At 58.4% G+C, this 27,648-nt stretch overlaps 1 protein-coding gene across 1 annotated transcript; it reads right to left on the reverse strand.

Annotated features, from left to right (window-relative positions):
• Positions 1–13,188: 13,188 nt before the first annotated feature.
• Positions 13,189–27,224, reverse strand: CTSH (cathepsin H). Its single transcript, XM_032392123.1, has 12 exons — positions 27,110–27,224; positions 23,353–23,384; positions 22,604–22,709; positions 21,705–21,775; positions 21,004–21,108; positions 18,484–18,570; positions 17,910–17,965; positions 16,750–16,831; positions 15,608–15,676; positions 15,223–15,329; positions 14,283–14,408; positions 13,189–13,604 (listed from the first exon to the last, which is right to left on the reverse strand). The coding sequence occupies exons 1-12, from the start codon at positions 27,198–27,200 to the stop codon at positions 13,529–13,531; spliced, it is 1,008 nt and encodes a 335-aa protein (XP_032248014.1). The 5' UTR covers positions 27,201–27,224; the 3' UTR covers positions 13,189–13,528.
• Between the last annotated feature and the right edge of the window lie 424 nt (positions 27,225–27,648).

Below are 27,648 nucleotides of genomic sequence, written 5' to 3' on the forward strand. Positions count from 1 at the left end.
GATTATCTTTTAGGTGTTGAGTTGTATGCATTCTTGATATATTTTGGATATTAACTCCTGATACATCATTTGTAAATATCTTCTCCTGTTTGTAGGTTGCCTTTTTATTTTGTTAATGGTTCCCTTCACTGTGCAAAAGCTTTTTATTCTGGTGCAGTCCAGTAGTTTATTTTTGCTTTTTTTCTCTTGCCTGAGGAGACCTATTTTTAAATATGTTGCTAAGACTGATGTCCAAGAGGTTACTGCCTATGTTCTCTTCTAGGATTTCTATGATTTCAAGTCTCACATGTAGGTCTTTAATCCATTTTGAATCTATTTTTGTGTAAGAAAGTGGTCCAGTTTCATTGTTCTGCATGTGGCTGTCCAGTTTTCCCAGTACCATGTGTTGAAGAGACGGTCTTTTCCCCACTGCATGTTCTTTCCTGCTTTGTCGAAGATTAATTGACCATAGGATCATGGGTTCATTTCTGGCCTTTCTGTTCTGCTCCGTTGATCGGTGTGTCTACTTTTGTGCCAGTCCCATACTCTTCTGATTTGTAGTAGATCTTGAAATCTGGACTTGTGATATGTCCAGTTTTGTTCTTTCTCAAGATTGCTTTGGCTATTTTGAGGTCTTCAGTGGTTCCATACAAATTTTAGGATTATTGATTCTAGTTCTGTAAAAAAAAAAAAAAAACAACAGGTGCTAATTTTCTGAAGGTTAATTACAAAGTGGAATATGAAACCCTAAGATTTTTTTACTCTTACTCCATTAAAATCCTTTTGTCTCTGAATGGATACCGTGCTCATGCATAGTTTTGTAACAGTGTAATGGTCCTTTGGAAAGTGTTGGTTCCCTGAGTCACGCACATTTTCCAAATGTTAAACAGCTCTTCGTACCACATGGAAGGTTGGTACCAGCGTTTCTGGGGAGAGGGCTGCAGCTGGGCCTCTGTGAATAGCTCCAGAGAGGGGATGTTTGGGCCCATGAGAGTTCACAGGGGGCATCTGTGTGCCCCCCGGCGTCTAGCCACCTTCAGGCCTTCTCAGCTGATGCTGAATGGGACAGAGGTGAGCCGTGCCTTCCACGTCCTGCCCAACCTGCAGATTTGTGAGCAAAGAAAATGTTCCAGATAATTTGGGCGACTAAGTTTTGGTGTGATGTGCCACACAGGGGTAAGTAACTGCCCCTCCTGACCTGCCATCCAGCCGCCCGTGACAGCATGGTCGATTTGGGTCCTTCTGCCATATAGGGGAAACCCGTTTGTCCTCGCTGGATAGACGTACATTGTGGATACCTAGAGATGGATTTGCCTTCCCCGCAATCCTCTGGCCAGCGCGGTCATCTGTGGACTCAGAAATCTTGATTTGCTGTCAAGGCGTTCTGCACCACATTGCTTCCAACACCGCCATCGGCCCGCGGGTGTGGTCGGATGTGCTGGCCGGGACAGGCTCCACATGAAAGGACTGAGCGGTCCCCCCGTGGTGGCGGCCCCCCGAGAATACACACTGGAAACTCTGCAGAAGAGTGGCCTCTCTCACACACCACATGCAGAATGTTCGCTTCCCAGCCCTGCAACTTCAGGCTCTGCTGGTTTGGAGAGCACGTTATGCATGAGAGCCTGGGCTGTGGGAAGCAGAAGCCGGACGCTTGCGTGAGGGACTTGTGCGGAGGCGCCGTCTCTGAGCGAGCGGGGGACTCTCTATGCTTTGAAGCTAATCTGTTGCAGTAACTTTTGTTTTTTTTAGATTTATTTATTTATTTTAGAGAGTGCGAGCAGGAGGGGCAGAGCCAGAGGGAGATAGCATCTCAGGCAGACGCCCTACTGAGCTCAGAGCCTGACGCGAGGCTCCCTCCCACGGCCCTGAGATGATGACCTGAGCTGAAACCGAGAGTCGGACCCTTAACCGACTGAGCCACCCAGGCGCCCCTGCAGTAACCTTTCTCTCTGAATCTGAAACGGAATTCCTCAAAGGGGCGGCCGAGTGATCGCAAAGAAGGCTTGGGGTCTATGGATAGTGAGTCAGTTTATTCCAGGCTCCAGGGCCCAGTCTGAGAAATGAGCTTGCTTATTTGGTTGTTCCTTTATTTCAGAGTATTTGTCACATGCCCGCTTCGTGCCAGGCTGTGGCCCCACCTAACAAAACCAGAGAGGAGAGTGGGAGAGGGACCTTACTGGAAGACACCCCCACCCCAGTCTGCAGTGCAAGGGCGTGAAGTTCTGCAAGAGCCTGAGGAGACTCGTGTTCCTTGGGAGGTCAGGGTGGGCTTCCCTGAGGAGGTGCTGCTGGGGCTGAGATCTGGCGCATTAAGAAGGGCTAGCGTGCAGAGTGAACAGCCTGCGTCCTGGCCCTGGGGCAGGAGGGAGCGGGAACGCCAGAAGGACTGAAATCCAGTGGGCGCAGTGGGGCTGAAGGAGCCGGGCTGGGGGTGCAGGACAGGAGCTGCTGGGGATGACTCGAGGGGTTCAGGTGAGCAGAGGTAGGGAGGGCTCATGATAGGACTTGCATCTTGAGCAGCTGCGCCTCCAGGAGCAGGGGTGGTTGGGGGGCATATGGGGGGGCTGGCGTAGTCACACGTGTGAGTTTAGTGGAGATGGAGGGGTGGGGTGTGGGGGGGCTGGCATCACATGTTTGGTGGAGATGGAGGGGTGGGGTGTGGGGGGCTGACATAGTCACACGTGTCCGTTTGGTGAGGTGGGGGGTGGGGCGGCTACGCGTAGTAGCCGCCTGTGGAGGGAGGGAGTGGGGACGAGGGGAGAGGTGTCGGGGTGAGCAGGTTGGGGCTGGGAGCCCCTCGGCTCCCTCTCCTGGAACGGGTCCGGGCCCCGCCCTGACAAAGGTGCTGTTTGCGGCAGAGTCCGTGAGAGGTAGCAGAACCCCGCGTGGTGCTTCCAGGGACCCCGTGGGTTGCGTTTGGTGCCCCTGGTGCCCTGGCGGTCCGCGTGGCAGGTGGTGCAGTGTGGGGCGTCTCGGGGGGGCTGCAAGTGGAGGGACCTCCTGGTGAACCCTTCCCGGGCACTCGCTCCCCCCACTCTGAACCTCAGTCTCTTCTTCTGGGGAACGGGGGCTGCTGAGTGCCTCCACGTACCCCAGTGCCCGGGTGTGGGCAGATGAGTAATGAACGTTCCACGGTCGGGGAGAGGCCGAGGCAGCTCTGGAAGGTTCTCTGCTGCGGGAGTTAGCTCAGCGGGGGACGGGCTCCCCAGGCGCCCTGCTGGTGCAGCAGGGCCTCACCGTCCCAGGTCACGTGTCCAGCCCCCGCCGTGCCCCCCCCCCCACCACCGGGGGGTCACGAGAGCCGGGGCTTCTCTCGGTCTCCCGAAAGGGCTGGTGACGTGTGTGGGAGGCCAGGGCTGCTTTCCACCTTCGAGACTGGGCTGTCGCGGGCAAGGGGGCGCGCCCAGCCCCGGAGACCGCCACGTGGGGCTCCCGCCACGCTCACTGTCGGGCTGTGAGAATCTTCCTCCACGTTTTATGCCACAGGAAGGTTCCAGAATAGCAGGATGAGCACTGGCTGTCATCGCTGCCCGTGGATACTGCGGCCACGTGTGTGCTGTCCACGCACCACCTTACCACTCCTGCTCTGCATCCCCCGGAAGTCAGTACAAACGTGAGTGCCTCTTCAGCCATGTCCGCGCCAGCGGCTGTCTCAGAAAACCGGCCCGGGGCGGTGGCGGGGCCGCGGGCGGGCGGGCGCCATGAAGAGGAGCTCACAGTCTGGCACGTGGGCCACGGTGGCCTGTGAGACGGGCCAGGGTCACACGTCCAGTGGTCGGCGTCCGGGGCGGAAGGTTTGGGCTGGTGTGGAGCAGGGGTGCTGAGGGCTGCTCCCTCCCTGCCGCCTCCCTCTGCCTTACGGAGGGGGACCCCCCAGGACCCCCCAGGACCCGAATGCCTCCCGTCCCCCAGGAGTGGCCGGGTGCACGCAGATGATCGTGTCGGCGCTGTCTTTAACAAGTCCTTGCCAGGTGTTGGAGGGCGGCCTCCCCCCTTCCTGGTTCCTCCTCCGTGAAGCGGCGAAGCGAGTTGCCCCCTGCCCCACCTGCTCGTGCCCCCCGACTCACTTCCGCGAAACCCAGACCACTTCCTTCTGAGTTGTCTCCTCGCGGAAGCGGCGAGAAGGCCACGGCGTGGAGGCCTGGTGCGGCCAGAGGCTCCTGGGGCCCTCCTGTGCCCGCACACCCGGCCGGGCCACCAGCGATACGGGAGGTGTATCAGTCCCATGACCCAGACGGCCGTGAATGCTTCCCCACACTCACTCACAGTGGGGGTGCAGGTCCTTCCAGAACTTTCCTTGGGGATGCCACTGGGGCCGGGCGGGGAGAGACCTGCACCGGGGGTACAGCCCTCATGTACGTCGCTGAAAGCTGACCGGTGCTGCTGGCGTTGAGAAGCCGCTTGGGGGTCCCAGCGCCCTCGGGGGAGAGTCTGGTGGGGGAATCCTCGAGAGCGAAACCAAAGTCAAACGGTCTTTGTCAGTAATGCCTGTCTCTATCGTGACACTTGAAATGTTGAGAATAATTAGGGGCGCCTGGCTGACGTGGTTGGTGGCACCTGCAACAGTTGGTCTCAGGGCTGTGAGTTTGAGCCCCACGTCGGGCATAGAGATTATGTAAAAAATCTTTAAAAAAAAATAGGAATTGAAAATGGGGAAGGAGAAGCAAGAGACGGGGTGGATGGTTTCAGAAGTAGAGGCGATGAGCTTCACGAGGCAGCTCTGAGCAGGGTGTGCGGGCGGGGCTGCTGGACGAACCTCTGCGGGGCTTGTGGGGAGGGGGAGGGCTGTGCCCATGTGGGGCCGTGGGGCCTGAGTCACCCCCTGGGACCTGCGCTTTCAGTCCCTCCTGCAGATGCTCCTCCAGGTTTCACCTCCACGAGCGAGGAGTGTTGCCCCCTCGTGACCACTCCTGCCCAGCCCTCAGGAACTGTGGAGTTCGGTCCTCAAAGTCAGATGCAACCACGGGTCTCCCCAGAGCCCAGGGCCGGGCCCACTCCGGGGACACCTGCACTGGGTCATGCCGGCACCCCAAAATGCTCTAAAATGACACCACGCCCCCCTCGTTCCCAATTGCTTGGGACTTCGCTCGGCCCTTCCTGGGGTGGGGTCTGCCCCAGGAGCCCTTAGATTCTGAACTGGGGTCAGCCGCCAGGGCCTCTTCCCTTCCTCTCTGGGGGTCCCCTTCTCTCTGCCACGAGCCTGTCCTCTGGCCCCCCGTCACCCGGGAGGGAGGGCACCGTGAGGCAGACTGTGTCCCCCTTCCCAGCACAGCTGCACGACGTAGGGGCGTGGGGGGCCGCGCAGGCGTTTCCAGAATTACATCTTTGCAGCCTAGACGTACCTATTCTCAACGTTAGAGTACTTCCTTGAAAAGAGCTGAAACAGCTACCAAGGGCTGTAAGGAGAAAATAGGAAGAATCCTTCAATATTACCCTCCAGACACGGCCCTGGACCAGCCAGGGTCCCGGCAAGACAAAGGGAGGAGGCCTGGCCGGATGGTGGCAGCTGCTGGCCCGGGGCCTGGCCGGGCACGTTCCGATGACTTGGACGGACTTCGGATGTTTAAGGATTGTAAGGACGGTGAATCCTCCGGAGGAGCAGCGGAGCCGCAGGGCCGGCAACAGCATGGGAGCCTGGCCCTGCCGCCTCCTGGTTTTGCGGTCTGGGGCACGTTGCTTAACCAGTCTGTTCCTCAGTTTCCCCGTTAAAGATGGGGTCACGACAGCATCCCACTCACAGGGTCAGGCCGGGACACCGGCAGCTGAGCGCGTCAGGGCGCTGAGCTGAGGGAAGCTGCCCAGGTCCCGCAAGGGAGGGCCCACCTCCGCCTCGTCACGGGCCACCTGTCAGCTGGTCTGGGGCCCTCAGAGCCCCGCAGGGGCTGCGGGGGAGGGCGTCCTGGGCCTCCCCCGCCTCCCCCGCCACGCCTGGCCCTCGTCCCCCACGGTGGCCATGCCCTGGGGTCCTCTGGCCCCGACCTCCTCCATCAGTCCCTGCGGACGGACGGACGCAGCCTCCAGCCCAGTCTCTCGTGTGTTGACTCGAGCTCTGTTTGCCCGTCTGTGCTGTTGGGAGCTAGGACAATTACTAAATGTTCAAACTCCGTTCGGAGTTGAAAACTGTCACTGGATGAAGTGACTGCTGCAGGGAGTCAGGGAGGCCTTGCGCTCCGCTCGTCGGTGCGGAACCTGAGCGCGGGGTCTCCTGCTGTTGCTAGGAGCACCCTGGGGTTGCTGTCCCCCACACAAGAGTGCGCTGCCTCACTTAAGTCTTAGTTTGTAAGGCGCGAGGAACGTAGTTCCAAGGGATAACCGGGGGATAACGTATTAGTTGGCGCAATCATCGGCATCTGGCCTCTCGGCTCTCGTGGAGTTAACGAAACGTGATCGGGTTTTGGGGCGGTCGGGCTCCTGCCCTGCTGCTCTCGCAGAAGCACAGTGGTCTAGGCTGTGCTCTCAATGGTCGGGACTCCCCCAGCGTCATCTCGAGACCTGATCCCGGATGTGAGGGTGTTAGGGGGCCTGTGCGGTGCTCGGGGGTGCACTGCGGCCCACAGGGCAGCAGGACGTGGGCCCTCGCCCACCGAGCTGCCCCCAGGACGCTGAGCAGTGCACGTCTGTGGTATTTGTAGCAACAGCCCCAGCGGACGAGCAGCCTGTTTATTTGGAAGCTCTTGAGCGATGCTGCACCATCTTTAAGAAGAAAAGTCACCTTGACCTTGAAATTACAGGCCGTATGTCAAAGGGGAGGGGAGAGCGGGCTGTCCCCTCCCCTCTTCCTGCGTTCTGTGCTCGGCGCCAGCAGCTTGCAGAGACTGTCCCAGAGCTGCTGTGACCCCACGGGGAAGGGTGTCGTTCCCACTTCTGGGGTTCAGAGTGGGACCCAGGTCTGAGCCCCTGTGCTGTCATATTGTATTATGTAAGCATTGGGGTCATGCTGTCACCTGCAAAGTGAGGATGACAGTGAACCCCCCGTGGGGTGGTTGTAAGTGTTTGCAGGTCATACGTGTGAAAGAGCGCCGGACGGAAGCCGTGGGTCCGCGTTCGCTTGTCTGCCCGAGGTGATCGAGTACACGGCTGAGCTGGGATTGGAGCCCGGGTAACCCGAGACCCACGCCGCGGCCTGCCGTCCTTGTTGAGTGACGGCCGGAGGGAGCAGGCCCCGCACGCTGTCCTGAATGCCGGCCGTTCCTGGCAGCGGGCGGGGGTGGGAGCTCCGTCTCCAGGCCTTTCCCCTGCACGTTTCCCTGGCCCAGGCCACGCATCCAGGGGCCACCAGGAGCCGGGCTGGTGGCCCCACGGATGCATGAATGTGGTGTGTGTGTCAGGACACTTACAAAGCATGGGGACTCAAACGGTGCCCTTGGCCACCCACCCAGCAAGCCGGACCTGCCTGCCCATTTTCCTGGGAATGTCACCACTTTAAATTCCAAGTCTTGGGAACCTCGTCAGTGCAGGCAAAGTGGGATGGTTGGTCAGCTTACGCCCAAAGCAGGGCAACCTCAACATAGGTCCCCCTCCATGCCCAGAGCGAGACCCTGGGAGCCCAGAAGGAAGCTACTTTGATTTGTGCATGCACGTCCATCCGTCTCTCTCTCTCTGTCACACACACACACGCGCGTGCACACACACACGTACGCACGTCTGAGGAGGGGGAGGGGCTCCACCCTTTCAGGACTGGGGCCACCCAAGGGCTTCATCCCTGCCCCCAGAAGGACGGCTTCTGTGCATGGACACTGCTGTGTGGAGGTGGGGGATTCAGAGGAGGGGATGCCCCCCCATGCCCTCCCCGCAGCCCCCCGGGAGTGGGTGACCTCGCGCTTGAGCTGGAGTCACTTGGCAGGTGGCGCCCACTGTACTGAAGGGGAAGTTCTCTGCTGACGAGTGAAGCCCTTCTCATGGACGCCTGGCGGGCTCGCTCAGGCTGCTTCCTCTCCCGGGACCACAGCTGGGACCACGGGCAGGCCACAGCCTCAGGTTCCCCTCTGCAGACGAGGCCACCTTGCCCACCAGAGGTCAGTGGGAGTCATGTCACGGCAGCCCCAGCCCTGGGCCTTTCCATGTGCTCCTCCCATGGAGCGGAGTGTCCTCTTTGTTCTTCACGGAAGCCCACTCGTCCCTCCTCCCTCAGCTTGAACATGTGCCCGTCCGTGGAGCCCCTGGGTTCTTGGCGGAAGAGCAAACCCTCAAACACTCATCCCTGGACTTTTTTTTTTTAAAGATTTTATTTATTTATTTGACAGAGAGAGACAGCGAGAGAGGGAACACAAGCAGGGGGAGTGGGAGAGGGAGAAGCAGGCTTCCCGCGGAGCAGGCAGCCCGATGCGGGGCTCGATCCCAGGACCCTGGGACCATGACCTGAGCCGAAGGCAGACGCTTAACGACTGAGCCACCCAGGCGCCCCTCTGGACTTTTTTTTTTTAGATACCATTCACATACCATAAAATTCCCCCTTCTCATGTATACAATGCAATGAATTTCAGGAGAGGCACCAAGTTGTGCAAACATCACCACGAATCTAATTCCAGAACATTTTTAAGACCCCAAAAAAGAAAGCCCGGACCTATAAGCACTCACTCCCTCCCACCCCCCAGCTCCTGGCAGCTGCCAGTCTCCTTTCCATTTCCGTGGATTTGCCTGTTTTAGGCATTTCACATGGATGGAATATACAATACGTAGTCTTCTGTGTTTGGCTCACGATGTTTCCAGAATTTACCCTGTTGTAGCAGGTGCTGGTGCTCTTTACTTCCAATAATATTCCGTTGCCCGGACAGACCTCATTTCGTTTATCTGTGTGTTTGAGGAGGTGGACACGTGGCTTGTTTCCACATTTTGGCAGTTACGAACAGTGCTACTCTGTGCGTGTGCACACTTCTGGGTGGACACGTTCTCAGTTGTCGTAGGAGGGGAATTGGGGGGTCACATGGTGAGACGATTTTTACCTTTTTAAGGAACTGCCACGCTGGTTTCAGAGTGACTTCCAGCACCGTTTGGTCACCAGCAGGTGCGTGAGGGTCGCAAGCCCTGCGCACCCTCACCAGCTCTCACCGCTGCCCGTCTCGCTGACCACAGCCCTCCTAGCACCCGTGTGCGTCTCCCAGATGGCGGGTGATGTTGGTCATCCGTCCCGTGTGCTCGTGGGCCACTTGCTTATCTTCTTTGGAGGAATGTCTACTGAAATCTTTTGTCCAGTTTTAAATTGGGTTAGTTGTGTTTTTACTGTTGAAATGCATTTCTCTATCTGTTCCAAATACTAGATCACTATGATCTGCAAATGTTTTCTTTCATTCTGCGGGTTCTCTTTTCACTTTCTTTACAGGATCCTTTGAAGCACAAAAGTTTTTTGTTTTTTTTTTTTAAGATTTTCTTTATTTATTTGAGAGAGAGAGGGATAGCACGAGCTGGGGGAGCGTCAGAGGGAGAAGCAGGCTCCCCACTGAGCAGGGAGCCTATGCGGGACTCCATCCCAGGACCCCGGGATCATGACCTGAGCCGAAGGCAGATGCTTAACCACTGAGCCACCCAGGCGCTCAAAGCACAAAAGTTTTTAATTCTAATGAAGTCCAGTTTATTTTTTTGTGGTTGTTGTCACTGTCACCTGTGTGTTTGGTGTCATATCTAAGAAACTTGCCAAATCCAGCCTCCTGAGGATTTGCCCCTTCTATGAGTTTTATAGTGTTAGCTCCCACATTTAGGTCAGTGATGCATTTTGAGTTAATTCCTGTAAATGGTGTGAGTCAGGGGTCCAACTTCATTCTGCATGTGGACGTCCAGCAAGCAGTCCCAGGACCATTTGCTTAAAAAAAAAAAAAAAAAAAAGGATTCTTTCCCCATTGAATTGTCTTGGTGTCTGTTGAAAATCAACCACAAATGGAGGATTCCTTCTAGACTCTCATTTCCATCCCATTGATCTGTATGTCTGCCCTTATGTCTGTACCACCATCTCTTCACCACCGTAGCTTTGTAGTGAGTTTTGAGGGGGAAGCATGAGTCCTCCAGCTTTGTTCTTCCTTTTCAAGATTGTTTTGGCTGCTCTGGCCCTGATTTCCAAAGGAGTTCTAGGACCAGCTTGTCTACTTCTGCAAACAAGCCAGCTGGGGTTCTAGGAGGGATTGTGTTTGTAGATCAATTTGGGGAGTACTGTCATTTTACAGTATTAATTGTAACCCACAAACATGGGATGATGTTCCACTTATTTAGATCTTAATTTCTTTTGATAACATTTTATAGTTTCCAGCGTATAAGTCCTACACATCTTTTGTTAAATTCTTCCTGTTTTTTATTCTTGCCGATTCTATTGTAACTTGGGTTGTCTGTTGCTGGTGTATAGAAATACAGTTGGTTTTGTATATTTATCTTATATCCTGAAACACTGCCAAAATCACTGACTGACACCAATAGTTTTTTTGGGATGTGTGTGTGTGTTCCTCAGGATTTTCTGCATACAGGATCATGTCATTGCAAATAGAGGTACTTTACCTCCTCCTCTCCAATTTGGTGCTGTGACATCTCTTTCTTGCCTAACTGCTCTGGCTAGAACCTCCCGTATAAGGTAGAAGAGAGGGGTGAGGACAGACATCCTTGTCTTATGTCTGATCTTAGGAGGGCAAGCGTTCATCTTTCATTATGAAGTGTGACGTTAGCTGTGGGTTTTTCCTAGATGCCCCTGTCGGGGTGAGGAAGTTTCCCTTCCATTACGAGTTTGTTGAGTGCCTTTGTCATGAAAGGGTATTGGATTTTTTAAAAATGCTTTTTCTGTCTATAGAGAGGATTATGCAGTTTTTGTCCTTTATTGATATGGTGTATTTTATTGATTTCCAAGTGGTGAGCCAACCATTTATTGCTGGGATAAACCCCACTTGCTCATGATACAGAATCCTTCTCATACGTTGCTGGATTTGGTTTGCATTCAGTATCTTACTGAGAATTTTTGCATCTATAGCGATAAAGACCATTGCTCTGGAGTTTTTTCTTGTAATGTCTTGAACTTTCGGACTTTCACTGGTCTTGTTTGGTTGGTTTTACGTCTTCCTTTGTTGTCTTTCCCTCCAGCGCGGGAGCTCCTTGGGGCCAAAGAGGTGTCCCATGAACTCAGACCTGCAGGGCCTGGCGCCAGGCCTGTTATGGAGGAGTGGGTGATGGTGACCCGAAAAATGACAGGCCCTTCTTCCTGTTTCACAGCACTCATGCCCATGCAGGACGCCGAGAGCATCCTTGTGCCATCGTGCCACCCCTCCCCTCCGTGCCTGGGACAACAGGGGAGCTGCACATGGCTGACCCTGGCAGGTGTTTGGTCACTGAAAGGCTGGGAATTGACCTTGGTGGCCCCTTTTACAGGAGATCCATCATCACCTCTGGGTTCGAGGGCAGCACACAGCCCGTGTTCTTGGGGGGCCGTCTGCCCCAAGACCCAGAGTTCGTGGCCACGCCCAAGCCCACAGTCTGTAATGAATGTGGAAATTTTGAAATGACTATTTGATTTCTTGTGGTAATTTGTATTTCTCTGAAATCTCCTCCAGAATATTTTTCAAAAAAAACGAGTAACTTCATGAGAATAGGATTAATAAGAGTGTTCTATATTGGTTCATTAATTTTGATAAATATACCATACTCCATACCAAGACAGTAACAGAGAGAACTGGGTGTGAGATATATGGAAACTCTCTATACTGTCTTCATAATAATTCTGTAAATCTGAAATGTTTACAAAATTCGAAAGTTTATTTTAAAAAGTGTGGGTGAAGATTTAAGTTAAATTGTTCCAAATAGTTGCCCAATTTCCTAGCACCTTTTATGGAGTAGTAAAGATTAATTTGTTCACCTGCTACTTATGTCCTGAATTCTCATTTTGTGGACTCAGGGTCATTGATCTACATATTCTTAGATGGGGTACACTTTCAAGCGCTCACAGCCATTCCCATCACTTATTTATAAAATCTTCTTAACCATCTTGGCCTTGTTTTCCCTCAAATAGAAAAGTATCAAACAATTTTATTGACATTTTATTTGGAAAAGTACCAAACCCGTGTTTTTGTTTTGGGCAAGAGTCAACTTCTTTGTGTTGATCTTCCCACTCAAGAGTATGGCTTGGTGCTCAATGTAGTCAAGACTTGCTTTCGCTTTTAATAATTGTGTCATTTTCTTAGTGTGTAGACTTCTGTTATTTTTCTGATGGCGACTTCTGGCCACTAGTTTTGTTGCAGTCATGGGACGTGTTTTTCTTCTGGGTTTTGTTGACTTTCTGTGTCTTCCGTGTCTGGTAAGCAGCCACTTTCTGAACTGTTTATTAGTTCTGAGTTTTTACTCAGACTCTCTTGCATGTTTTTAAGCCACATTGTCATACCGTCTGCAGACATTCATTTGGTTTTTTCCGTCATTGCAGCGGCCAGACCTTCCAGATTGATGTTAAGCAACAGTGCTGGAATCGGGCCTATCTGTCACATGTCTGCCTTTAATACCCCTGACCGTAGGTCTAGGACTCTCAAGGAAATATGCTTGTGTTTCACAACTCTTTGTCTTGTTGTTGCAGCATCTCATGTTACTGGAATTCTCTAATAGATGGAAACCATACAGTTATTTTCTAAATGAACCTTATCAAAAACCACATTTTTTTTTTTTCAAATGTTCTCAAGCCTTTAGCTGTCCAGGTGGCCCAAATACGACAGCCTTCACCTTAAGGGAAACCGTGAACTGCAGGACAAAGAGCAGAGCCCCAGCTCAGCCCGTGGACTCTGCTCCCAGAGCCCAGATGCCACAGGACGTGGCAGCCATCCTGCGGCCACCTTCTGAACGGAGACCCGGAGTTCTCAAGAGGGAAGGGATGGTGTGGAGCCGGCAGGAGCATGTTCAGGGGAGGGGTTGGTGAGGATGGGGTGAGCAGTCCTGGCAGGAGGGCCGGCGTGTGGGGATGGAGGCCACATAGGCAAGTCCAGGCTTCCAGGCTGATGCCCGGGTCTGAATCCTGACTCTGCCAAGCCTGGCACGTTTCCTCCTCCCCCACCCCTGGGGCACAACCCGCCAAGGTCTCGACTTCAGCCTGCTCCTCCCCCTGGGCGTCCCGCGGGGTGGACAGTGACCCTGTGCCCACACCATCCTCCCAGCCAGGCAGCCCCTGGATGCCCCCCCTCCCCCCAGGGGACAGGAGCCTGCAGGGTGGACCAGGCCTGTGTCCCGGGAGGGCCCCGCACACACACAGGCCTGGCCCGGGGAGGAGTTCACCACATGTTTATTGGGTAAAGATCACAGAAAAGACAGTCGTGGGTGCTGTCCACACATGGGAAGCAGCCCCTGTGGGAAATAAAGAACATTCTCGAGTCTGGGTTCGAGTCAGTCAAGGCATGTTTAAGGCACGCAGCTGGTGGCCTCCTTCGCCTCGGAAGACACAGGTAGGCCTGTTGCTCGGGGGCGGGCGGGGAGGACTCTTCTTCCTCGTTTTCTCACGGCCTCCAGGCCCGGCACGGGGGCGAGGGCCCCCCTTCCTGCAGGGCAGGCCTTCCACCACCGGCCCGCTCTGCCCTCGCTCGCCAGCGGGCCGCCGTGGCGCCCCCACTCACACCAGGGGGATGGGGTAGGAGGCGCAGGCTGCCAGGCCGCACATGTTCTTCCCACGCTCGATGAGGAAGTACCTGGGCGGACAGAGCGAGCTAGGCCTGGCTGGGGCTTCCTCACCACTGCCCTTTCTGGAATGTTCTACTGCTCCCCAAGGTCTGACTCCAGGGGTGAGGGCCTGGCTTATCGCCAGGAAACCGCTGACCTGACTCTGGACAACTTTCCCTCCCGTCCCTCTGGCTGCCGTATTGTGTCCACTCCCGCTGTCCCCACAATTTACCGGGGCTCCTTAGCCCCCACGAGGCCCTCGCTCAGTGACGGAATTGTCACGGGCCCCCCGAGGACACGGGGTCTGCCGGCAGACACGACGGAGCCCCTCCGGGGTGTGCACCTGGGGCCCCTGGTTCCAGCCCCTTGCCCCTGGGAGAGGCTGTGAAGGGTCAGCAGTAAGCTTGCGGCCTGGATTTCTCCCGACCCGCCCTCCCGGCCGCCGGCTGGGTCCCGCCCACAGATCCTACTGGGACAACGGTCCCGACACAGAATCGTCGGGATATGGGGCCCAGGACAGGAGAGGGTTGCACGGGGGCATCTCGGGTGTGGGGTTCAGCCTCGGGCTCCTCCCCCGGGCCTGCACCGGGGCCTGGCTGACCAGCCCCGGCTCAGACGCCATGTACCTGACGGGGAGGAGACCCCCTAGGCCCCCAGACCTGAGCAATGACGCCCCTCCCCGCACACGGGACCCAGACGCTGCTTACCCGTTCATCCCCCACTGGGGACCCCAAGAGTTCTTCACGATCCAGTAGGGTATCCCGTTTTGTTCTCCGTACCCAACAGCCAGGACCGCGTGGTTGACTTTATCCGGAGTTTTATGACAGGACGTGCTGGAAACGGAAAATATAAAAGGTTTGAACACGCAGGAAGGAGGAATGCATCGGGACGGCTCAGCCCCGTCCGAGGAGGGTCCTCTGAGGCTCCGAAGCAGCGTTTCCCAGCGCGGGGAATCCGCTCCGCTCCCTCGGTGCCAGACCCTGTCCTCGGGAAGCTGCATCTGGCGGGGAGGCAGCCCGAGGAGGGGGTCAGCCCAGTGGGGATGGGGGTCCCTGGGAAGGCCCCTCAGTGTGGCTGTGGTGGGCAGTGGGCCCAGATCACCAGGGTCCCCCAGCCCAGCTGACCCCGGACCCTGGGGGGTGCGGGCCACTGGCGCGGCTGAGGCTGGTGCACCCAGGGAGCGCTCCCAGGAGGTGGATCCTGGCTCCGCGTGGGGGGCGGACTGGTGGGGGCTGCACAAGGACACACGGGTGAGCGTGCATTTCTGGGCGGCGGGGTCTCGGGCAGCGCGGGGACGGGGAGGACACGTGCTGGATCTGAGATCTCCATGGCCACGGCTCGAGAGGGCAGGACGGCCCTGGGACTCGGGCCTGCTCATGATGCGGGGCAGGCGAGTGGCCGGGGCAAGGGTGAGGTGAGCCCGTCCCAGAACAGCTCGGTGGGGAAGCCCCCAGCCCTGGATCCTGAGAGCAGCTCCTTCATCCTCCCGCTTGGAACGGGGTTTTCGGAACTGGAGGCCGCTGCTGCCCTCGGGCTGGGTCTGCCCTCCCCGACGGCCGCAGGGTCAACGTGGGGTGTATGGAGGGCCAGCCCTGCCCGCCACGGGGACGCCGCCCGGCCCCTGTCCCTGCGGGGACCGCGGCTCACCTGGAGTAGACCCCTTTCCTGTACATCATGAAGTCCCTGGTGACCTCGAAGGCGAAGCTCACGGGGTTGTACAGGGCCACGGCTTCCACCATCGCCTCCTCGTCATTCTGTGGACACACAGCCTGGCACCTCCCTGCCCCCCTTCCCAAATACGGCCCTTTGCCCCGAGGCAGGGATGGGCGCCCGAGGGGGCGCGGGTGTCCGGAAGGAAGGAAGAGAAGGCTGTGTCGGACCAAACAGCCACCGAGGGGCACGCTGCCCCTCCTCGCGGTCCCAGGGACGTGCCACGAGCCGGCCTGCTGCGCCCCCTGCCCGGCCGGCCGTGCTGGACGCTGGCCTCCCCGCGGGAACACCCTGCCCATCGGAGAGGAGGCTCGCCACTCACGATGGTGATGTTGGCCACGTCCTTCACGAAAGCGATGGCCTTGCTGGGCTGGAACTTGCATTCTCCGTCCTGTTCAGGGCAGCAGAGGGCGTGGAGCTCGACTCGGGGGCCCAGCCCCAGGCCGAGACTTCAGGCCTCCCCCGAGCCGCCTGCGGGCGTCTGTGCAGCCGAAGCTCCGAGCGCAGGGGCCGGGCGATGGGGTCACTCGAGAGGGGTCAGAGGCATCCCTGTCCTCAAGGAGCTCACAGGGGCGACCCTCCCGCGGAGGTGGGCTCGCGGAGCCTGGGGGACCCGGCGAGAACCGCAGGTGGGCAGGAGCCTGCCTGGCGGGGGCGGGGAGTGCCAGTCCCGGTGCGCACAGGTTCGCGGACACAAGGCAGGCCCGGCGGCAGGTCACACGGAGGAAGGAGCGCGCACTCCCGAGACAGGACAGAAGGTGGGGACGGCGGGAGGCACGGCGCGGTGTTTGGGAGCGAGCCAGCGGCTGGGCCGGAGCCCGAGGTTTACGAGGGGCCACACAAGGCAGGTGAGTGGTCAGAGCGAGGTCTGGGAGACCACCTGGCGGCCCCGGGAGAGCTGGACGAAGGAGACAGGGTCATGGACGGACCGCAGGAGCGGTGTGGGGTCTCCGATGGCTGGCAGGCGGAACTCAAGTGAGGGTCTGGGGCGGTCAGCCCGCCAGGGGCCAGCAGGTTTTGGGAGGGCTGGTGTTGGTCATCAGTGAGGGGAAATGCTGGTGGAGCCACAGGTTTGGGGGGAAAGACGGCCGTGGACGGGCCGGGGTGAGGCGGCAGCAGGCCCGGGCAGAGCGGGAGCAGGTGCCGGAGAGCGTGGTCAGCGTGAGAGTGACCGCACGGCCGGTGCTGACGGGCGGGAAGGGCGGCGGAGGCCGGCGCCCCGGTGACTCGGCGGGAGGGGACCCGGGAGAACGGGAGCCGCGGGGGGCGGGGGGACAGGGCTGCCAGAGACGGCGGGAGGCCGTGGGTCTGGTGAGGGCGCTGGGCTCGGGCAAGCCGAGGGGGGAAGGAATGAACTTGTGGGATTCTGGTGGGAGGGGCCTTGCTGCAGCTCAAGGGGAAGGCGGTGCTCCCCGAGGCTGAGGCGGACAGCGCTGGGCAGCCCTGCAGGCCGAGACCGATTACCTGGCCCTCGTAGGGGTAGCTGTCTTCACCCATTATGCCCTTGTTGTACCGGATGTACTCGAAGGCCTGGCTGGGGAGGCCCCTGCAAGAAGCACACGCAGAGATGCCCACCTGCACCGGCCCAGGTGGTGCCTGCAGGGCTGGGGGCCTTGACCGGGGCGCGGCCCGGCGGCCCAGAAGCTCTCCGGGGTCCGGGATGGGCTAGCGGAGCCGCCCCACCTGCCTGGCCCCAGGACCGCGCTCGACAGACTCTGGAGAGACGCCTGGAGTCCGCGGACAGCCGCACGTGCCTCAGAGACCCCGGGCCAGGCCCCCGGTCAGGACGCGGAGGGGACCCGCCCAGCGCCGGGGATTGGCTGCCGCTGGGCCCCGACTGGCAGGTGCTCGACAAACGTGACTGCCGACCCCTCACCCACCCCGTGGGGCCGATGCGGTCGTTTCCTGGGGCTCAGAAAGGCTGAACAGCTTGCCCAGGATCCATGCACGGCCGTCCAACCACGGCCCCGGCACCCCCAGCCCGCGCGCCCCCCCTGCCCGGCACCCCCTGACCCACGGCACGCTGTTTCCGGTCTCGCCGGCTAGAACGTCAGCCCCTCGCGCTGCGCTGGCTGCCGTACCCCCAGGGCCCAGCCAGGTGCTCCCGGGGCTAGCGCAGACCCCCTGATGTGCGGGGTCGGCTGCCGCCCGAGCAGGTGCAGGCCGCCTGGGCCACGGGGGAAGGGGGCCGGGCTGGACACACGTCTGTGCCAGGACGGCTGCCATGGACTCGAGGCACACGAGATGACTCCCCGGCGACCGTTCTAGGAAGGGGCCGGGAAAGCAGGTCCAGTAGACACAGCCTTCAGGCTCGAGCACGTCACCTCGTAGAGGGTCCCTCACAGCCGGCCAAGCTGGGCTGCTTGGAGCTCCCTCGGTGCGGGAGGGGCAGCCAGACCCGTGTGGGGACCTGGCCGCTGGCCTCGGGGGCTGACGGGGCCGCGTGCACGGCGGGGAGAGGGCCGGGGGACACCGTGGAGGGCCCCGTTCTGGCCAAGGGACCCCAGGCATGTGAGGTGACCGTCCCCGTCGTGACAGCGCATGGGGCGGGGCTGTGCTGGGCCGGACAGAAGCGATCGTGGGGAGGGAGGGGGGCTCCGGGCCACGCGCGGTCAGGGCCGTACCCTTGGCAGCCGTGATTGTTGAAGTTCTGGGCGCAGTCCACTAGCTGCTGTTCTGCCTGCAGGAAGGCACGGGGCGCAGAGCGGGGGCTGGGCGCAGAGCGGGGGCTGGGCACAGAGTGGGGGCTGGACGCCACCCAGAGCGGGGGCTGGGCGCAGAGCGGGGGCTGGGCGCCACCCAGAAGGGGGGGCAGGACGCCGCCCAGGCCCGCTGCGGACCCTGCTCCACCTCCCCGCGCGGCCCTTGCCCGCCCTCGCCCTTCGCCCTGGGGTCAGCGGCTGGACACACAGGCCCCGGCCCTCTCTCGGGGAGGCCCGGGCAGGGCACAGCTCCTAGAGGCCTGCCCCCCGGCAACGAGCCCTGGGCTGCCTCCTCAACAAGCCGCGTTCCTTTCTAGGAAAACGGGCGTCCGGTTTCGCAGGCTGAATGTCCACGAGGCGGGGGGGCCTGATGTCCAGGGAAACAGCATCCCCACCTGAAGCCCTAAAGGAGCCCGAGGGCCCACCCGGCCCTCCCTGTCAGGCCTTGGGGCGAAGCTGTGACCTCGGGAGGTGACCCCAGTGGCAGACCGCTTACCAAAGACAGCAGCTTCCCACTTTTGATGGCGATGGCGGACTCCAGGGCCCCCGTGGTGGAGAAGGTCCAGCAGCTGCCGCAGCCGCCCTAGAGAGGCCGGGGTCGGGGGTCGGTCACGGGGACCCCAGGATGCAGGCCCGGGGAACCCCAGGCTCCCGTCCACGCTGACCCTCGCGGGCCCTGTGCGGCCAGGGTCCTCCACATCGCCGCTGAGGTGACCAGCCTCACCAGCGCCCACCAGCGCCCACCAGTCCCGGCCCCTCGCGGACCAAGCTCACTGGCCATTCTGCGCGTTGCTGGCTTTCCCTCTGCGTCTGAATCTTACGCCGGCTCCTCTTCTCCCCAGGGTTTCTCAGAAGGACTCACTCAAGTCGTTTCCAGAACCTTCTCTGCCACCGCCCCCCCTCCAACCTCATTCCACCCACAGTCCTTGCAATTAAACTAGCAACTCCTCAAGCCTGGCACCAGCCCTGACCCCCATCCAGGCCCAGACACCTGCCTCTGTGGGCTCGCCCCCCCTCGCCCGCCCACCTCCTGCCAGTCACGGGCCAGGCTCTGGACATGAGGGTCGGGCGCTGGAGCCTGCCTGCCCGGTTCCAGTCCCGGCTCTGCCACGTGCCCGCTGTGCGAGCCAGGGGGTCACTTCCCACCGCTCAACCTCCGCTCCGTCATCTGGAAAATGGGGCCGCGTGCCTGCCTCCCAGGGCCGTCAGAGGCGCAGATGTGGTCCTGCCGGCTCATCTGTCTCTTCCCTGCACGGTTCTGCCTCCCGAATCCCTCTCACCACCCACCCCCTTCCCTGCCCTCAGGAGGTCGGCCCTCTCGGCTTGCTGGCCTCCCTCCTGGTCTCTTTGTCCCACATCCTTCCGTCGGTACGGGGACAACCCTGTGTGAGCGTCTCTGGCCGGTCAAGGCTTGGGCCTGGCCCGGCTGAAAGTGGCAGAGCAGGCCGAGCCACGGGCGCTGGACTGGGAGCGGAGACCTGCTCTGCAGTCGCCTGTGTCCCCTGTCTACCCGGCCGCCGGGCCAGCCCCTCGCCCTTGTTTACTGCTCTGTGAAGTGGGAAGCCCTCGAGGGGCGGCCGAGCTAACGTTAGATCCTGCTGCTGCGTCCACATCGCATGGTGGCCACAGCGAGATGCCACAAGCCTACGGGCGACTGCCTCCGTCCAGCCCCCACACCCAGGTGGCCCAGTCTGCCTGATGGCCCGGGAACATTCCTGACGGACGTCCCTGCCTACTTGCCCAACAGTGAGCACGCTCAGGCTTCCACACTGAAAACCCGCTGCTTTAAACTGTCATGGGATTCTTGGGTCACCTGGCTGGCTCGGTCGACTAGGTGGCCGACTCGTGGTTTCAGCTCAAGTCACGATCTCAGGGTCGTGACATCGAGCCCCACGCTCAGCAGGAGTCTGCTTGGGATTCTCTTTCTGTCTCTCTCTCTCTCTCAAATAAATAAAATCTTTTTTTTTTAAAAGATTTTATTTATTTATTTGACAGAGAGAGACACAGCGAGAGAGGGAACACAAGCAGGGGGAGTGGGGGAGGGAGAAGCAGGCTTCCCACGGAGCAGGGAGCCCGATGCGGGGCTCGATCCCAGGACCCTGGGATCATGACCTGAGCCAAAGGCAGATGCTAACGACTGAGCCACCCAGGCGCCCCAATAAATAAAATCTTGAAAAAAACCCCAACTGTCCTGGGATTCTTAGATGGTCTAAAAACTGCGTCTGGGTGGTGGGGGAGAGCGCGGCTCTGTTCTGCCCCTGGTGCTGGGAGGGAGTCACTCTGGCTCCCGGGTGCTGGGGTAAGTGTCCAGATCTCTCGCAGGCTCCGGGAACCCCGAGCCTGGGAGGATAGGATGCCGTGCCCCCCGGCTTGAAGGACAAGGAGAACATGTTTCTCAGGGAGACTTTCAACGGGAAGGCCAGTGTCTCCAGGAGGGTAACTTTTCCCCATTTTCTGGAGGTAAGAGGATGACGTCCTTCTGGAGGGAGGGACACAGTGGGCAGAGGGGACAGCAGGGGCCGGGCTCAGACTCTCCGGCACAGAGCCAGCCGCCCGGTCCGCAGCTCTGTGGGTGCAGAACGCGGGACACACACTGTTCCCCGTGGCCGGAGTGCGTAGAGAAGGCTGGCGTCACTGCGTGCTGAGGTCCCGCCACCACCCGGAGGGAAAGCGGCTGGGCCGGGCCTTGCAGATCGGGGGCCCCGGTGTCCCTCTCTCAGGGTACAGGGAATATGACGTTTCGGGCGACTCTGAGGCCTGGGCCAGTGGGAACTCTGGGCAGGGGTGCAGGTGAACTGCAGTCCAATAAAGAGGGACCGTTTCTTCCTCCAGAGCAGCCCGCGGACCTCATAACCTCCCAGCCTTTTGGAGGAAGGCAGCTGGAGGGAGGATGAGGAAAAGCAGAGTTGGGGATACGCCTGCCACAGTTCAGGGCTCCTTCTGAATTTCTCTTCCTGGTGTACTGTCTGCGAATGTGGCTATTTTGCGGGCAAAGGATGGGGGTGGCCGCCCATACCTGATTTTTCACCGGTGACACAAACTTCCCTTTTTTCCTCCAGTCCACGAAGGGCGGGTAGGGACCAGTCCCCCGAAGGTAGTTACCTTTGGTAGCTGAGCAATTCTGGAAGGACCAAGTACAATTCTTTCAGGAGAACAAAAAACCTTTTTGATAGAAAAGTGTGCAATTAAAACAGAATCACCAAGAGAGCATGAGAAAGACTATCTCTCTAAGAACCGTCCTGCCCCCACCTGCTGGGTCCAAATGCTAGATGACCTGTCCCTCTGGGAGCACCGGCGGGGGGGGGGGGGCGGCGAGGACCAGGGAGCCAGATTTAACAAATAAAAATACAGCTCACATAGTTCAGTTTTAACTTCATATAAACGAGGAGTAACTATAGCGAGAGTATGTCCTGCCCAGTATTTATGATGGATTTACCCTGGAAGGCTAGGTGTTATTTACCTGAAATTCAGTTTTATTTTCAAAATTGTTTTAACTGTGCGTCTGTGTTTTCTCCGGCAACCCTAAGTTCGGGGCCCACGTGGCTGAGGCCAGGGGCGTGGACTGAGGAACCGCTGGGAGCCGCCTGACTCCCCAGGAACCTGGGGCCCCCTGAAGCTGGGTGGGGCGCAGTCTGGCTGGGAGCTGAGTGGACTCTGAACTTATTCCAAAGGTCCGAGTGGAAAGAGTCAGATTTGGTCACAAGGAACGACACCTACCTGAGGCTCCGACCAAAGATACTTGCGTTTTATTTCAGCAAAGCTCATGTCTGAAAACTGGTTCAGCCCCACTGAAAAAGAAGGAAAAACAAAAAAACCCAAAGAAAAAAGAGGCGCTCAATAAGACAGTCATAAAGAAACAGAAAAAAAACCAAGAAACCCCAAGTTAACCTGGGTCCTATTTCCAGCTGCAGCAACTGGCTTCTTTTTAGGTTTTAAACGGAATTTAACTGAATACACCAGGGTCAACGTTCTCTGGGCTTCAGAGCTACACACATGTGGGCTGCACGGCGGGGCTGTGGGTGCGGGTAGCGTGTGGTGGGGCCGGGCACCCAGCGTGTAGACCCCCCGGAGAGTCCGTGGGCGTCCCGGTGAGGAGCCTGCCCAGGTGCATTCCCACGTGCACCCCCTCCGGTCCCCACATCGGCCCGGGGCGGGGAGTGTTCGCATCTCCCCACGACAGCCGGGTAGAACGTGAGACGCTCGTCGGCCCCCCACGGTCCCACAAATGAGACGCGAGCACCGCTTCCCCATCTTATGCCTGTTGCCCACATTCACAACGTGCCTGACGCTGCGCGTGTGTCCGAGGCCAGAGCCCGGTTCTGCCACCCAGCAGTCCAAGGGCAGGGCTCGGCGTCCGGGACGGACCCTGGGCCGGCAGGAACGGGCGGGGCTTGTACCACGTCTCCAGTAAACTCCGCGACCACCCAGCGGGCCACCAGCACCGAGCTTCACTGAGTCTCCGAGAACCACAGCAGAGCCAGACTGAGGTCGGCCCGGGGCGGCTTCGGGCCCTGCGCTCTGACCATCCCTCCCCCTAAGTCCCCGGCGGGCCTTCCGTCATCACTGGTTTCTGAGACGCGGCCGCGAGGAGCCTGCAGGGGGCAAGCCCACGGTACTTTTAAATGTGTGGTTCCCAGCGTTGTGGGCATTTATCTTCCTCCGGTTGCTGACGAACGTCTGCAGCCTGTGGTGATACTCCTCTGAGCTGTATTTCTTTTGGTGCTAAAACAAAACACATCAGCGGTAAGTCACGGAAGCAAGATGCAGCTCGCCAGGAGGAGACAGTCTGTTTTCTAAGAGGAGGGACGGAGCTTTTCCTTCCAGCACGATTCTGGAGCCAAAGCCGCGTCAGGAGGCAGGCCACTGCCGCGGGTCTCGGCTGTGAAAGGCAGGAGGTTACAAGCACACGCCGGGCCTCCAGGGACCTGAGGCCAGCCCGGAGCCTCGCAGCTGCCCCAATCAGCCGCATCCCAGAGGCCCTGGGGAAGAGACGTGCCGAGGGCAGGCCCTCCACGGACGCCACGGCGGGGGCTGGCTCCCGTCTCTGGCAAAAATCACCCTTTTGCAAAAGCGCGTGCACTCGAGTTCTCCAATTAACTTTGCAGCCAACACGCAACGTCCCCGAATACAAAACATGGACACGGGTCCCAAGGCTGGAAGGCTGCCAGCCACCTTCAGCACTGGGGACAACTGTTTGGAAGGCGTGGACCTAACCGGATCTTTCCCACTTTGGCCAATTCCCAGTCCCGAAAGACCCAGGGGTGTGGGCTGGGAAAAGCCTTCCCCATTGTCTCCAATCTGGCAGTCGGGTTAGGTAACAGGCAACAGAGGAATGAAAAGCCTCAGGAAGAAGCTGAGCACTGACCTGCACCATCCATGACTTGAAGTGAACTTTCTCTGTAAAAAGAAAAAAAAGAAAGAAAGAAATGAGGCCGGGACGCCTGGCCATGAAGTGGAACCTTCAGCCAAGCGGGGCACTTGGGAGCCGATTTGCATTTCAGGAAACTAGGTGACAGGATGCAGAAGTCCAGCTCGTCCTGCAGGGAAGGTGGCAACTAAGGTTAACTCCTGACAGTCAGGACGGGGGACGTCCCCAGTGCGGGCGTCTCCACCTGCTTCTGCTCATACAACGGCGCGTGGATTGTGGAAATTCACTGAAACGTGATTTAACGACTTGTGTACTTTTCTGTATGATATACTTCAACACGCAGTTAGTTAAAAAACCTATACTCCGAGGGTCAGCATATTTTTTCTTCAAGGGACAGATAACAAGTACCTTGGACTTCGCCGTGTCTGGTGCTCTCTGCCCCAGCAGACTTGGGGCACAAAAGCAGGCGGGCCTGCTGTTTGTGGAAGGACCTCCCCGGTTACCTGCCCTTGTGTATGTCTGAGTTACCTAAAATTTCATCCTAAATTTAAACAGCCACAAAGAATGTATTCCAGCTTATTGGAAATACCGTCATGTTAATTTTTTAAAAAAATTTTAAGTAGGCTCCACGCCCACGGTGGGGCTTGAACTCACGATCCTGAGAGTAATAAGAGTCGCACGTTCTACGGACCAAGCCAGTCAGGTGCCCCCTAAATATTGTCATTTTAAAATAAGACTGCCACATCCTTCTTTTGAAGCTAGCCGAGGGAATCTGCGTACCATCTGATTTGACACCCGCCGTCAGTAACACGCACGTAAGGAAGCGTATGTTTACACTGGATGCCCTACCATCCTCGGATGCAGCCACAGGACAAAAAGTATACACTGAAATTACTTTTGCTTCCTGTGACTCACACATCTCTGAACATTATATGAATTTATTCTGAATTGAATACTCCTCATCAACACCCCAACTGATTAAAGTATTTCAAATATATTATACATTATGAAAAGTAATTGTCAAACATAAAAAGTAAACTTGTGTCAGAAATGCATCACTTGGGGCGCCTGGGGGGCTCTGTCGGTTAAGGGTCTGACTCTCGGTTTTGGCTCAGGTCCTGATCTCAGGGTCGTGGGATCAAGGTCCGTGTCAGACTCTGTGCTCAGCGTGGAGTCTGCTTGGGATTCTCTCTCTCCCTCTGCCTCTGCCCGCCCTCCCCTCCATGCTCTCCCTCTAAAATAAATAAATAAATCTTTTAAAAAAGAAAAAAGAAATGCATCTCTTAATGAGATCAACAGGACTTTACTAACTAAATCCCCCTCATGGACTTATAAATTCATGGGTGAATATTTCCTTTTTTTTTTTTTAATGGGTCAGCATTAATTCTGGTCTTTGTTTTTTTTTTTAGATTTTATTTATTTGAGAGAGAGAGCACAAGCGAGCATGCATGCACAAGCGAGCATGCATGCACGAGTGGGGTGGTGTGGAGGGGTGAGGCAGAGGAAGAAGCAGACTCCCCACTGAGCAGGGAGCCCAATGTGGGGCTCGATCCCAGGACCCTGGGATCATGACCTGAGCTGAAGGCGGATACTCAACTGACTGAACCACCCAGATGCCCCTGGTCTTTGTTTTTTTATAGGTCAAAAGACTCAGAAATCCTGCTAAATACGCAAATCCCTAATTACTTATTGCTTCCGGGAGTGGAAGGCAATTTTTACAGCAAGGTTTCTCAGTTCCTACGCCTCAATCACATGACGCTCTAAGACCCCATCAGCTGATACCTCGGTGAGGTCCTCTCTTCTTCAATTTCAGTTTCCTTGAAGAACCAACAACAGTTTTGAAGAAGATTTGTTACCGTCTGTCTCTTTTGCTGCCCCTGATGTGTTTAGAACCACAAATTCAGATTTAGGAGGAATGAGAGGCACAGATCGGTTTTGGCAAAGAGGATGTTTGTAAAGGGGCTGGACACGGATCCCCTCTCCGTGCCCACAGTCACGTGGAATTTCTTTGTGTTTCTCCAGGGACTCCCCCCGCTTCCCAGGCTGGAGATCATGCTGCTCAGCATGCTGATTTCCCTTTGTGGGTCACACATCTATCCTAGGAACCAAGCTACAGCCATTTCCCTGGGGAAGAAACGCCCGTTTCCCCAAGACAATCCTGCGAAGATTGTAGGATCCCCAACCCTGGTTACAGGGCCCTGCTGCAGTGGGATGGCTTCAGAGGAAGGCAGACCTCAGCCCAGCAGGATTTCAGGCAGGACAGAGTTCAGGACAACTGACTAGCCTTCACCTCTGGGATATTTCGAAAGCGACATGCAGGCATGACAAGCCCAGGCTACTTCTCATTCACAGGAGGTCAGTGGAAGAAAAAGCTAGAGATGCTCTTGGGCTGGGCCAGAAGGATCTGCTGCTGAGCCCAGGGCCCCAACCTCAGACAGACCCATTTCAAATCCACTGTGACTTCTGGGAGAAGTACATTCATGTATGCCCTGTCTGGGGGACTGTGTGGGCAGCCTGGAGAACAGGGGTCAGCGAACGATGGCAAACTGAAAAATGTTTTTTTTATACTTTCAAATGATTGAAAAAAATATATAACATTTTGTAAGACCGGAGAATCATCTGCATTCAAATTTCAGTGTGCATAAATAAAAGTTTACGGGAACACAGCGAGGTTCATTCGTCTGCACACTCTCTGTGGCTGCTCTCAAGGGCCGAGTTGAGGAGTTGCTACACACCGTATGGCCCACAAAGCCTACAATGTTTACCATCTGGCCCTTGACAGAAAAAGCTTACGGAGCCCTGCTCTGGAGCTGGGATGGCTTGGGCGCCAACACAGCCAGGGTGAAGCAAAGCCCCGGGGCACTGGGCTTTTCTTAGGTTGGGGCTGACCTGAAGCTGCCCCGCTCCCGGCCCCCAGGTCTGCGAGACTGGGGGCCCTTCTTGTACAAATGAGTAGAGAAGAGTGAGCAGATTCTGAGCCTCAGTGACCTTCGTCCTGTCTCCAGGCTGTTCTCTGACAACGCTTCTCTGTGCCCAGGGTGAGTAGGGCAGGTCGTCTTGTGAGCTCAGAGCCTTCGGGTGGTGGGCTGAGGGTGGGCAGCAGCAGGGAAGGAGGAAGACCCACAGGGAAGGGCCTCCAGCCTGGGGAGGTGCCTAGACCCCCAGGAGGGGAAGGGCTGCAAGAACAGCGCAGCTGGACCCGGCACAGCGCACGTGGCCTACAGGGGACTCCTGGTGTCGGACCAACGCCCGGCGCTTGGAGAGACGCCCTCGGGTTTCAGGGCTTAGAACAGACGTCGCTCCCGCCACAGTCCAGCCAACCCATTTTACAGAAAGACTCTCAAGGCGCCCATGGGGATCCCCGGGGAGCTGCCAGAAAGGCTGGAAAGCCCCTGCTCACCCTGGCAGGGGGCATGGAAGTCCTCCGTGTCCCCAGGCTGGGCGTGGACGCCCGGGGGCTGCGGGCTTCTCTGGCATTCCAAGCCCTGCAGCGGCCTGCGCCGGTGGGACCCTGGACCCCCAGCCCACCGCTCCTCTGGTCATGCAAGACGCCCTCTGAGACCTCCCCCTCCTCCCGACCCCTCCCGTAACGCAGTTCACCCCTCCCGGGTCCCCACGCGCGGAGGCCCTGGTCCTGGGGCCGCGGAAAGGCCCTGCCCCGCTGACCCCCAGCCAGGTGCCCCCCACCCCGCAGTCCTCCGAGGACCAGCCGGCCCTGCGAGACCCTTTTCCCGCGGCGCCCCCCTCCCCGTACCTAACGAGGTCGCGTAGAGGTCGGTGGCGCCGCAGGCCGGGGGTCCCAGGAGCCCCGCGGCCACGCACAGCAGCGGCAACACGACCCACATCGTGGCGGCTCGGCCCGCGGACTGGCTGCGGGCGCCCGGGAACGAGGCCGAGGCAGCGGCGGGGGCGGGGCCCCGGGGGGGTGGGGCCCCGGGGGCGGGGCTCGCGGACTCCGGGGGCGGGACTCGCGGGCTCCGGGGGCGGGGCTCCGGGACACCCCTGCGCGCCGGGCCCGCCGGGGAAGCGGCCGCACCTGCCCTCCGCCGCCCCCCGGCCCCGGCCCGCGCCCCACCGCCCCCTCCTGCTGCCGTGCCAGGAAGGGCGCCGCGGGCGGGCGGGGGTGCTGCGGGGGCGGTCACGGCCTGACCTCGCCCTCTCCCTGCCCGCCCGGAGCCCCGGAGCCCCCCCTCCCTGCCCGCCCGACCCCCACACCCGGAGCCCCCTCTCTCCCTGCCCAACCCCGACCCTCACACCCGGAGACCCCCCCTCCCTGCCCGCCCCGACCCCCAC

Source organism: Phoca vitulina, unplaced genomic scaffold (assembly GCF_004348235.1).
Source record: "Phoca vitulina isolate PV1807 unplaced genomic scaffold, GSC_HSeal_1.0 scaffold65, whole genome shotgun sequence".
Classification (NCBI taxonomy): domain Eukaryota; kingdom Metazoa; phylum Chordata; class Mammalia; order Carnivora; family Phocidae; genus Phoca; species Phoca vitulina.